Source organism: Vicugna pacos, chromosome 20 (assembly GCF_048564905.1).
Source record: "Vicugna pacos chromosome 20, VicPac4, whole genome shotgun sequence".
NCBI classification, from domain to species: Eukaryota; Metazoa; Chordata; class Mammalia; order Artiodactyla; family Camelidae; genus Vicugna; species Vicugna pacos.
This window is the reverse complement of record NC_133006.1, coordinates 32,409,405-32,421,688: the sequence shown is the minus strand read 5'-3', so window position 1 is coordinate 32,421,688 and position 12,284 is coordinate 32,409,405. Positions and strand designations below refer to the sequence as shown.

Below are 12,284 nucleotides of genomic sequence, written 5' to 3'. Positions count from 1 at the left end.
ACAGGCATTTTCACCATTCATAGCTCAATGGCCTGACAGCAGGCATTTTCTGAAATATGAAGGACAGATCAGCGGGGAATCTTTTGAACTTGCTGCGAAGATTTTACCTCCAACCACTACCATGAGGCTAACCGAAAATTTCCCATGCAGAAAGCCAACATGCAGCCAGCCATGCTAAGAACCCCCAGAAGCAGCCGCCCGACTTCACTGTGAACCACGTGGCAGGAGGCGCACAGGCAGCCACAGGACGTTAGTTAATGGCGATGCTGAGATCCAAGGGGACACTGATACTTCCCTCAACATTTGTTTTACTTGCTTGTTTTCTTTCTTAATAAAATTATGAGGAGGGAAAGAAACCTACCAATTCTATTCAGGTTGCTCTTTGACTTGCCTAATTCCAGTCTAACCCTTCAGACGTTACATTAAGAGCCAGACACCTGAGGACTCCTGGGGCTTTACCTACATGGACCCACTTTCTACTTATAGGAAGGCACACTGGGGGAACATGCTTGTAAAATTTATAGAGCGAATCAGTACAAAGACTGGGACCCAAACCCAGGAAACGTCATCTTGGTCTGCCACCCTGACCTTGACTCTTATCGCACATTCCCCTGACAGTGGGCCAGTCAGTGCTGACTAGGTAAAATTTCACATTTGCACACATATATATATTTTTTTCCCCTAGACTTCCAAAAACAAAAAGCTGAGATGTAAATTCTTCAGGTTAGGAATAAGTAAGGTTGGCCTGAAAGAAAGGAGAAAACTGGCTAAACAAAACTGTGTGCTTAAAGTGCCTTCAGTTTTGCTATCCAGCAAAAGTCTTCAAAAATAAAATGGCAGATTAGAATGATGCCACTTTCTTGGGTGTAAGGCGCTAAGCGCAGGTTTTTATGTAGAAGAGACAAGTCTACTTACAGATGACGGATGAGTAAGGACAATTCTTAAGACCACCAATTTAATACAGCGATGGTGGTCCTGTCTAGAAAAGGCTTTACAAGCTAGCAGTTTGCGACGGCATAGCAAAAATGCAGTATCTGCTTATACACTGTGAACTGACAGGGAAGCCTACAGAAATCGTACTGTACCCTTGATTACGTTTAAAGCAAATCAAAAGCCAGTGAAAACTGCGTATTTCCTGCACTAGGGTCCTCCTCCTCCTCCCTGCCCTCTGCTTGGCGGATACTGGCAATTAGCGGCAGCTGTGCCCCATGCTACAGGATTGACAGCAGCAGTAATTAATACCTGGTAACTATCCATATCATCACCATCCTCATCATCTCTCTGGTAGGAAAAAAATAAACACAGAGGACATGCATTTTGTTTCTCAAACAGCACACAAGGAAAATACTTCTACAAGCTTAACACACACATTACAGTGGATAGCACACACAGTATCAGCATAATAAAACATTTAACGGACTCTCAAACAGTGGGTTTAATTCACTTGTCTACAATGACTTAAAGAATTTAAGATTTTTTTTTTAATATATAGAAAGGCAGTTATTTAAAAACAGGAACTCTCAGGACCTCTTAGCTGGAGACAAGAACCAACACCACTGGGTCAGGCCTCATTGCACTGTTATGCAAACAGTTGTTACTCGTTTCTGGGTGAGCTATTTGAGATTCTGAATGGGCTAAGAAGGACAGATGGCAAAACTAGAAAGGACTTCAGGGAGTCTCTTGCTCAACCTCTTAGTTTTAGCCATGAGGCAGCGAAGGCCTGAAGGATTAAACAATTTAACTCAAGGCTCAGGATGTGGCGGGGTCAGGATGGGAAGCCAGGCCTCTAAGTCTCCCACCTCTGCGCCCCCTTCTCTGCACCACCCCGTTCACTGCGAAGTCAGCACAGGTGAAAACCCACTGGGAACCTAAGGCCGTGTACAAACTGTCAGCTCTCTGCACCCGCCAGTTCCACCGTCCGCAGAACCTTCCTGATCCAGAGGGTTGAGTGTACTCAGTCACGTTATAGAAGGGATTTGAGCGTTCTCAGATTTTAGCATCCAAGAGAGGGTTGCAGAACCAATCCCCCTGGGTCCCGAGGGAAGACCAGTTCTGTGGACGACACCACTACAGTAAAAGCACAGCTCACTATCTTAGGTACACGGCTGTATCATTGTCCACTATCTACCCTATCAGTAGCCACACCAGTTAGGTGAGAAGAATCAAAACTGTCCTAAACCCATGGCAATATTTTACAATAATTACATAAAATAAGACTTCTGGCAAAAAACACCTGCAAAACAAAACCATCATGTTGAAAACAAAAGGGTTTTAGTTGAGGTGATTTTCCCTGGAAACAAGACTAAAGAAATCCCCATTTGCAGAGGGTAGCCACCCCTATGGCTCTACTCAAAACGAACGCTGGGCCATGTCACAACCTTCTTTCATTCCTCTACTGTTATTGGCGGGTTGACATTCAAACAGGAAGCAAAGTGGCCTAGTCATAAAAATGACAGATTTTTCTCAAGTGCTTACAAAATATAATTACATTATTTTCACATCTACGTAAACTTCAAAGTATACCGCTTTTAAAAAATGCTTTAAAAATGCTGTTACAGGTATTCTCTGCGTAGACTTTATAAAATACACTTTAGTTTTAGTTTGGTAACCATCATGTTTATTTGGATAACTCTAACTTATTAAACGCAAGCTTAACACTGCAGTAATTTTTCTTGAATTAATTCCCCATGTTAATGAATAAAGCACAAATAGCTCTAATTTATCATTATTTTTTAGACTAAGGAGGAATTTCTATTAACCGAAAACCAGCCTGAGCTCCCGTGATATATCACTGTTGTGAAATCAGCATATTCTGGGTTGCCTCGAGCTATTGCATCAAAATAATTCTACAGTACTATGTCAACAACCAAAATGGTCCTGGACAGGACTGTGAGCATGGCAGCAAACAAAAATAAAAGGTTTAAAACAGTCACCGTTTAATTTTGCATGACTGGTACTATGCTCATTAAAGAGCATTTAGCACCGGGGGAAGGCGGATATTGGAGAGCTAAATTTTTGACAAAAATCCATTTTAACTCAAGAGGCATAGCTGTTTTAAAAAGTGCACACAATCTTTCTGATGTTCCTAAAAGGGGACCAGTCAGTTGGTGACCCATGTTCGTAGGTCATGATTTAGGACACACAGACTCAAAAGTTTTACCTAAGATCAGAGACTTCTTAAGTCACAAAATTTTATGGCATAAAGAGACCTCAGAGAGTTATTAAGTCTACTTCATCAATTTGGAGAGGAGAAAAAGGGAACTTGAAGTTTAAATTACTCAGTTAATTCAAACAAGACTTAAGAACTCAGGTCTCCCCACTCCAAGTCTGTGCTCTGTCTACTGGGCCCTGCAGTGGCTCCCAGAGTCGACAGCCAAGTGAGGGGCTGGACTGGGTTAAGAATACATACAACCCAAATTTTACTCCACACACAAGGAAAAGCCTGGTGGAGGAGCCTCCCCTAAAACAGCAGACTCCAGCCTTGAGCCTTCATTTAGACTCTCCCAGGATTTGAGTCGGACGCAATTTTGGCCTGGGATGGGAACGGCAGTGTCTGACAAAGCTGTGCCTTCTTCAGGCCCAACAGTCCAAGCCAATGCTCTTTTTAGCTTTCAGGAAAGTCTGAATTTCAGGCCACTGGGGACATGTTTATTCTCACAGAGTCCTAAACAGTTGTGACTGGTAATCAGATGAATTCTTAAAGGTTGCCATCTTTCAGTTTTTTGAAGATGATAACAGAAGATTTAGTAAAAGGAGATGTAATGAACAAAAATGATCACGAGGACAAGTTTTAATTAAAAAAAGAAAAAAAGTAAAGCTTTCAGAGAGTTGGTTAATGATGCCAGTGTATGGGGGCAATTTTATATTAAGAAAAGTGGATCAGGCCAGGCAGTAATGCCAAATATCCAATTTAATTTAGGCAATAAAACCTGTCTAAAGTAAATAAGCACAAAAGCATTAATATGTGCTTATAAATAAAATTATTATTAATGAACACCAAGCCAAGAGAGTATTTTAAACCTAATAAAAAGGCAATGGATGGAAATACAAATTGGGGGCTTGGGGAGGGGGGTGCGGCAGATACAGGGTTTAGGCAGAGTTCGGTTCTATTCCCAAACAGGGCTCCATCAAAGGTCACTGACTGCCTTCATTCTGCATTAACCAGTCTTTGTTAGGTACTATTTCAAATCTGTTGGTCTTACCTGGTAACTGTCCAGCCCCCTCTGGAGCTTGGTGGACCGGGCAGTCACGCAGCCAATGCATACGGACAAGATGGCTTCGACCATGAGTGGCAGAGTCCCGGAATGCTGTACCGGCTTCACCGTGACCTGCACTCTCCGGGAATGGCCCTGCAGATGTGGGGGTGCGATGGGGACAGGGGTGCCAGGGATAGGAATGGCGAGGGATGGGGCAAGAGGACGAAGGAAGGGAAAAGAATTAGGGAGCAAAGAAACAAATCCCTAGAAAATTCCCAGAAACTGTGTGTAATGTGAGGGGAACAGGGAGAAAACATGAAACGAGGAAAGACAAAGCTGGTACCTGTCTGAGTTGAAAGACACCTCCCGTGTTGACGTCCCTCGCCTGATGGAGTTCCACCGCCGCGTACTCCCCCAGCTCGTTCAGCTCCAGGATGGAGACCCACATCTCTATCCTGCGCGTGACCTCGCTCCACCTGCAGAACACATCCCACCAGTGCCGCTGCCCGCGGACATCGTGGCAGGACTGAGCCCCCTTCTCTGAGCACGACGCGCACCGCACTGTGCTCTCTGAATGTCAGGACTGTTTTCTTACTGGCCTCCCAAACAGCCCTGTGGTACAGGTCCTGTTTACTTCACTGAGGTATAACTTACACTCAGCGAGCTGTCCAGCTCTCAAGCGTACAGCTGACGCGTTGTGACAGACACACACACCTGGGTACCTCGCCCACTGTCACCGTGGGAGGTGGTGTCAGGCCCTTCCCGCTTGGTCCCTACGCCGCCCGCAGCAGCTGTGCAACCTTGCAGATTAGCTTTCCCTGTTTCATAATGTCATACGGATGGAATCACGTAGCACTGTACTCTTCGAGGTCTGGCTTCTTTGATTCAGATCAGTTTTTGTGATTCATCCAAAGGGGTGTCCACAGGACTTTTTTATACATTGCTGAACAATATTCTATCATGTGACTAATATTACAATTTGTTTATCAGACATTCTCACATCGAAGGACATTTGCACTGTTTGCGGTTTTAGGATATTATGAATAGAACTGCTGGGAACATCCGTGTATACATCTGCTTATGGACTTAAGTTTTCATTTTCGGGGGTCAATATCTAGTAGCGAGATTTCTGGGTCACAGAAGAGGCAAACGGTCAGCTTTACAAGAAGAGATCCTCCTTTTTTCTCCTATAAGCTTTACAGTTTTATCTTTTACATTTAAAGTCATGCTCCATCTCAAATTAAGTTTTATGTATCATGTGAAGTAAACATCAAGATTGGTTTTTTCTCCTCCACATAGATACGCAGTTGATTCAGTCTCATTTGCTGAAAAGGCTGTCCTTTCCCCATTGAATTTTTCCAATACCTGGAAGTTCCTTTTATAACTCCCATTTCACAAAGGAGGAAACAGGCTCAGAGAGTCCTTACTCTCAACTGCTGTCCAAGAGTTAGCCTAGACCCTGAGTCTAAAGCTCACGGCCAAGTACAAACCTGTCATGCAGCGTTCGTGTCTTCGCATGAAGGGAATCGACTTCCCAGACGGAGCTGCCATTCCCAGCGCACCGGTGGCCCCACACTTCGATCGCCAGCGCGCCATCTGAAATGAACTCCAGGAATTCTTCGGTTACGTTCACCACATAGTCCTGGGAGAAGTGGGGGAAAGGAAAGAGCGACAAGAATTATGCATCTGCAAAATTTTCTTTTACCTTTCAACTGTATACAGATTCAGTTCGAAGTATGTTGGCCTGATCCCAACCTTAAAACTATTGCTGCTGTTTTACAGAAAAAAGCAAAGAATATTACATTGGAAGGGATATTCCGAGGTAATTTAATTCAACTCCTTTCTTTAAGAAATGAGGACCCTAAAGAAAGCAACTTGCCCCCTATCATACTGCTTGTACCCACAGAGCTGAATCTACCTTCCCATCCTCCTGGTCCATTCTCAGTTCACAGGACCGCTCTGACTTTCAGCCGGAGTGGACTAGTCAGCACATAAAAAAAAAAAAAGAAAGAAAAAAGAAGGAACTTCTGACTGTTCCTTGCCATGGTTTAGGAGACTAAACACAGAATTAAGTTGTATACAATTAGCTCCACGATTCTGTGCTCTTGCTCTTAAACTCTCCCACTCAAGTTCTGCGTTGTGAAATGCCAACAGGCGAGCGTGAGGAAATGGATACTGAACCGACTGAGATGTCTGGCAAATCACCCAGAACAAAGCAGCAGGCAAGGAATCACATCGATTTTCTTTCCACTAGCATCTCAGTGGAATCTCAGGTGAGGACAACTCTGTGACTCTAATTTCTGGGAAGTGCTGTGCTATATTGATTTGACCTTATACTATCTACCTTCTTACTTATTTTATGTGGCTTTATTTAAGACAGAGTCAGAATTCTAGAAGGAAAATAAACTTAATAACCAGTTGGCACAATCTACGCATTTCAGAGATGAAAAAAGTCTCAAGGTCACAGAGTGAGTCCAAGGTCTCTGAGATCAAAATCTGTTATACCAGCGTTAAGTAGGAATGCACTTAAAATTCAGGTCTGACCCTTCTAAATGAGCAGCTTTTTAGAGCCAAAAAAAGATGGGGATACTTAAAGCAGTATTTAGAGAACAAAACAACAACAAACATTAATAAAGAATTGAGAAACAGATTTGGTGAACATGGGTTTAAAAAAATGTGGGCTGTTTGTTTTCAGAAAAAGAACGACTTGACAGACTTTACATATGTGAAATTTTACGGGTGGTGATATGGATTTGTTTTCTATGTATAGAACCAGAAAGAATTTCCAAAAGAAAGGGTCTTGAGTATCTATGAAGAATTGTCCAAGGCAAAACAACGTGACACAGAAGATAGAGTCTGGCTGTCAGAAATGACTTGTTGGCAGTCTAATAGGAGTCAGGAAAGGTAGCTGATGTCACAAAAATAGGTCCAAACAATATTCCCCCAAAATTCACCTTTCTCACTTTATATTTTCTTTAAAAAACTCATATGGGACGTTAGAATACCATGCTTAGAATGTCAAAAGAATGAAAAATATCTACAGCAACTCACATGGTTAGATGTTCACATATATTAAAGTAACAAAAGGCAATTCTGCAATCTGTATGCGATCATATTTTTGTATAAAAATATTTTCTAAAGAAGTTATGCATGCGTGATGGTAAGCGTGTTGTATCTATGCCCATTTATGTGTATGAACACACTGTTTACCACACACATATAACAGCTGTAGAGCATAGAAAATTGTTTATTAAAATAGGCAGCAAACTGTCATTGGTCATCAGACCCCTAAGGATTAAGATTTCAGGCAGAAGTCTTTCAGATTTTATTTTAAATACTTTCAAATAATTTGAATTTGTATTAAAGTACATTTTGAGGTTAAAAAAGCCCAATAAACATACTACGTTTATAAAACATTCATATGGGGAAAATCTCTAAGTTACAAGTAGTTGTAAACTGCCCAGGTCGGTTGCCTCCCACGTAGCTCACTTTGTAATGGCATCTGTACCTTACAGTGAGAGAAGGTCACGGTGTACTGCGCATCCTTGGACTGTGGGGAAGGCACCTCTGGGTCCACCACTGGGGCGGCCACTGTGGATTCACACTGGTCCCAGAATGTGTATTGACAGAAGACGAAATTTGAGAGGTTTAAGGGCAGCCCTGTTGCCTCTTTAATTTTTACCTGAAGAGATTAAAAAAAAAATGCATAGTAAACAATCTTACGGTTACCGGGGAAAGGGGGTGGGAGGGGATAAACTTGGGGGAGTTTGAGATTTAGCCACTAAAATGTTAGCCACTATATAGAAAAACAGGTTAAAAAAAAAGCTTCTTCTGTACAGCACAAGGAACTATATTCAATATCTTGTAACAACCTGTAATGAAAAAGAGTATGAAAACAAATACATGTATGCGTATGCATGACTGAGACATTGTGCTGTACACTAGAAACTGACACATTGTAACTGAATGTACTTCAATAAAAATTAAATTAAAATTGCAAATATAACTCTCATGAAGAAAACATTAAACTATGCTCTCTTTTCACACCCAACTACCTCAAATTTCAGGGTTAGTGATGAAATAAATCAGTCAGTCATTTACCTGACATCTGAAAATATCTGGCACCATTTCATTAAGGATTACCTATCTGTGATGAAATCTGTACCATGGCTCCAAATCACAGTAGATGAGCTGGCAACAAACAGACACATCCCTCTCCAACTTTCCCAGTGACCGAGTTTCTGACACAGGTGCAACCTTTACTAGAGAAGCACGCCACGAACACAGACTTTAGAAATTCCATACAACTGTCATCAGAAAGTGTGCTTCACCTCTGGAAACAGTCCTGTCCATTACTGTGTTTACTGTCAGAAAGTTTAAATTTTACTATGTTGTATGAAAAACTTCTAAGATTTTCTATAAAACTGTGTTGAATTAAAAAGGTCATCTATCTGAGCCTCGTTACCACTGCCCCCTCACCCGGCACGTGAGTTTCCTGACTCGGTGGATGATCTCCCCGCTGCTGTCTACGACTTCAAGGCTCCCACTCTCACTGGAGTTCTCCGAGGAGTCGTCCTCCACCACGCGCTCCGGGACAGCTCCTGTAACTCGCATCACTTCCACGTGGAGGCGCCCTGCAACCTGGGGCAAGGAAGCAGAGCAGCGTGGGGTTAAAAGGCATCCCATGGACAAAACCGACCTCAGACAGAATGCACCCTACAGCATCTCCGGTGGGCAGCTCGGCTGCGACCACTGGGCCATCTCTAGCAACAGGAAGCTCATTTCCAGAGCCAGTCCACTCCATCGCCTGCCCCTGTAATCATCCTGCCTTACTCTGAGCCAAATTTGTCTTTGTCCTTGCATTCTGGAGTCATCTTCATTCTTATCTTTCTTCTGCAGGACAGCCCATGAGCAGCGTAAAGGCAGTGATCATATTCTACCTGGAGTCATCTCTTTCCCCCCCTCCTGTATCCATTCACTTACTCACTTGATCAAACATCTGGCCTCAGGGGAACACCAAGAGAAAGTCTGGGCACTTACAGTCAAGTGGGGAAAGACAGAGAAGTAAAAACCCGGCACCAACAGTGTAGGCTAGCCACTGCAACAGAGGTGTGTGCGGGCTGTGATGGGGTAAATTTATTCACTCAACAAACGTTTACCAAGAATTGAGTGTGTACCAGGAACTGCAGTAAGTGCTGTGTTTACAAAAGTGAACCAGGCAGACGTGGTCACTGGGCTCACGGGGTTTCTATTCTCTTGGGTGCAGAGAAAGGAGAATGGAACACACACGGGCTGGGAGCAGGGTGAGGGGGTGGGACCTATTCCAGGAGGAACGACAAATACAAAACAGCAAACTTACAAGGGAACAGTTCCTTTAAAACCAGTTTTCTACCAAAAAGGGGGAAAAATATATATATACACATATATATATAGAGAGAGAGAGAGAGAGCGAGCAAGCTCGTTTCCAGAACACCCTGATGGTTCTCCGGGTTGGTGCTGGTAGGCAGTGCCTTTCTCACAGTCGGTGGCATAGAACTGAATTTAAGGACAGGAATGACCCTGAAATTTGCATTCTCAGAGTGCTGAAACTGGCCAAGTTATCTTTCATGACACAGGTGAAGGGTGTAGTGACTGGTGCCGTGAAGGTGACACATGCCGGGCAGTCTGCTGTCATCTAAAGAGTGAGGCTTATTTTTCAACATGGCTCAGATCCAACTTCCACAGAGTAACTGGCCCTGACACCAAGGACTTAAGAGAAATTAGTTGATGGTATCTGACAAGTAAGAGAAATACAGAGGAAAGACCAAGATTGGGGGTGGGGAGGAAATATGAGAAATCAGAAGATAAGAGTTCTTGGAGGAGGGCATAGCTCAGCGGTAGAGGGTGTGCTTAGCATGCATGAGGTCCTGGGTTCAATCTCCAGAACCTCCTTTAAATAAATAAGTAAAAATGTGTCCCCCTCTCCCCCCAAAAAGATAGGGTTCTTTTTTTGAATTTTTTTTTAGTGTAATTTCAGGGGATTGGTGGAACACTTAAAGCTCACCTGGACCCCTAGCTCTAGACCCCCTAGCTAGGGACTCAGTGACTAGATCTCTTTGCCATCGGAGCTGTGCCTGTTTTTAACATGGGAAAAAGCAACTTAGCCCATTAGTTTCCTACAGAGAATGTTCGCACTGGGGTGACCACATGTGGAATGTGAGCTGTGTACTTACGTACCACAACTGGGAACCTATTTCCTGGGTTCACTTTGGGCAAAATGGCATCCTGTTCTCAGCCTGTGCTAAGAGTCACACAAAACAACTCAGTATTTCAAGCCTGCATGTTATTGAAGGACACGCTAGGACACGCTAAAAATAATAAGGACACGCTACTAAATTTACAATGAAAAACATCAGTTGACGAATGGATAAAATTAAGAAGTTTGAACTTGAACAGTTTCTGAAATGCCTTAGGCCTACAAAAGGCCAATAAATTCAAATAACTGAAATTTTGTTCTTTTAAAGGGGGAGTTGGGGGAGGGAACAGCTTCCCTGTGTAGTGTGTATTTAGCATGCCTGTGGTCCTGGGTTCAATCCCCAGTACTTCCATTACAAATAGATAAATAAATAAACCTAATTACTTCTACCCCCTCCCCCCTCCAAAAAATGGGGGTGGGCGGAGAAAGGTGGGATGGTTAAGCTTATTTTCTTAGCATATTTTGGATTTCCAAAACAATACTCCCAAGTTGTGTCTTGTAAAGACCACTTAGGGGCCAGGAAGAAGCTAGAATGTACTACAAAGGTAAGAGATTAAAAGAGAAATAAATAGGGGGCACAGAGCTGAATCTGGTTTGCAAAAGATTTCTAAGTTGATTAAAACAAAGAAAATACTTGTGAACCACAAATTTAAAAAAAAAAGTGATAATAATCTTTTAAAACCATGACTTAATTTTCGTAGTTTCTACTGATACTAGTAGAGAAAAAAGAATGTGATCCTCATCCAACAGTTGGATCCTTCATCCAACTGTCTTGACCCACCTCAAGATCATAACCTACATCAAATTAAAAAAACAGAAAAACAAACTTCAACCACTCCTCCGAGGCCGGCTTGTCCTTACCTCCCCCTGCTGGCTGATGATGGGGACTGCATACTGAAGCTTCACATCACAGAAGAGACACTCCAAGAACACGTTAGCCACGCCAATTAGGTTGTGATTCTCTTGGGCTTCATAGAAAGGGTCACCTCGTTTCCCATACAGTCGTTTTGCCTGAGTTGGTAGGAAAGAGGGGGGGAAGGCGGGAGGGGAGTAGAAAACGAAACATCAACTTACACAATGCTATGTAAAATCAGTATTTTAAAATGTTTTAAAAATAATCCATTTATTCAAATAAATTGAGAAGTAAAATTAGAATCCACTTACTCAAAGAAATTGAGAAGCAAAATTAGAATCCATTTATTCAAATAAATTGAGAAGTAGAATTAGAATCACGTCACACAAATAAGTAAAATAAAACAAGCACCTGAGAGGGGCTTGGCAGTCGGGGACTACGTGATCTCCACAGGGAGAGCCCTTCGTGGGTTGCTGCCCCGTCTCCTCTGTCACACCCCACCTGTGTGGCTTCACTCCCGGTGCTTTGCCTCACTTCCTTCGCCGAGTCCTCTTTTCCATTACTAGTGCTCCCAAAATGGGCTGTGCTCCCTAAACTTACCCTCAGTCACCCACCCAGCCGTGGCCACAGCTAGGGGACCATGAACACATGGCAATGAGTACACAACCCAGGCCGGCTCCAACTAAGCTGATTTTTCACAGCACCAACAAGGCAGCACAAATCTACTCTGTCCTACTTCATTGCACCTGAAATGTAGTAAAAATGCAGCCAGTGAGAACATGCTGTGGGTTCTCTTGTTCTAGTTCCTCTCTGTGTGGGGGTCACATGTCTTATGACTGACCCAGCTGATCCTCTCAAGATCACTTTCACTTTACTTTTCTAATGTCAGTGTCCCAGGAACCATGACAGACATTCATGGATGCACATGCAGGTGTTCTGAGAATTAAATACTTATATGCTGTCCTTTGAACATGACCAAAGCTCCTTCACACTTGGTCTG

The 12,284-nt window shown here is 43.0% G+C and overlaps 1 protein-coding gene across 1 annotated transcript in view; it reads right to left on the bottom strand.

The window, feature by feature from the left end:
* Positions 1–12,284, bottom strand: part of KIF13A (kinesin family member 13A) — a 171,558-nt gene that overhangs the window by 19,226 nt on the left and 140,048 nt on the right. Inside the window, 7 exon segments of the mRNA XM_072945616.1 lie at positions 1,243–1,281; positions 4,203–4,349; positions 4,540–4,672; positions 5,687–5,838; positions 7,705–7,878; positions 8,676–8,837; positions 11,293–11,442. Of these exon segments, the coding sequence (XP_072801717.1) occupies positions 1,243–1,281; positions 4,203–4,349; positions 4,540–4,672; positions 5,687–5,838; positions 7,705–7,878; positions 8,676–8,837; positions 11,293–11,442 (957 nt within the window).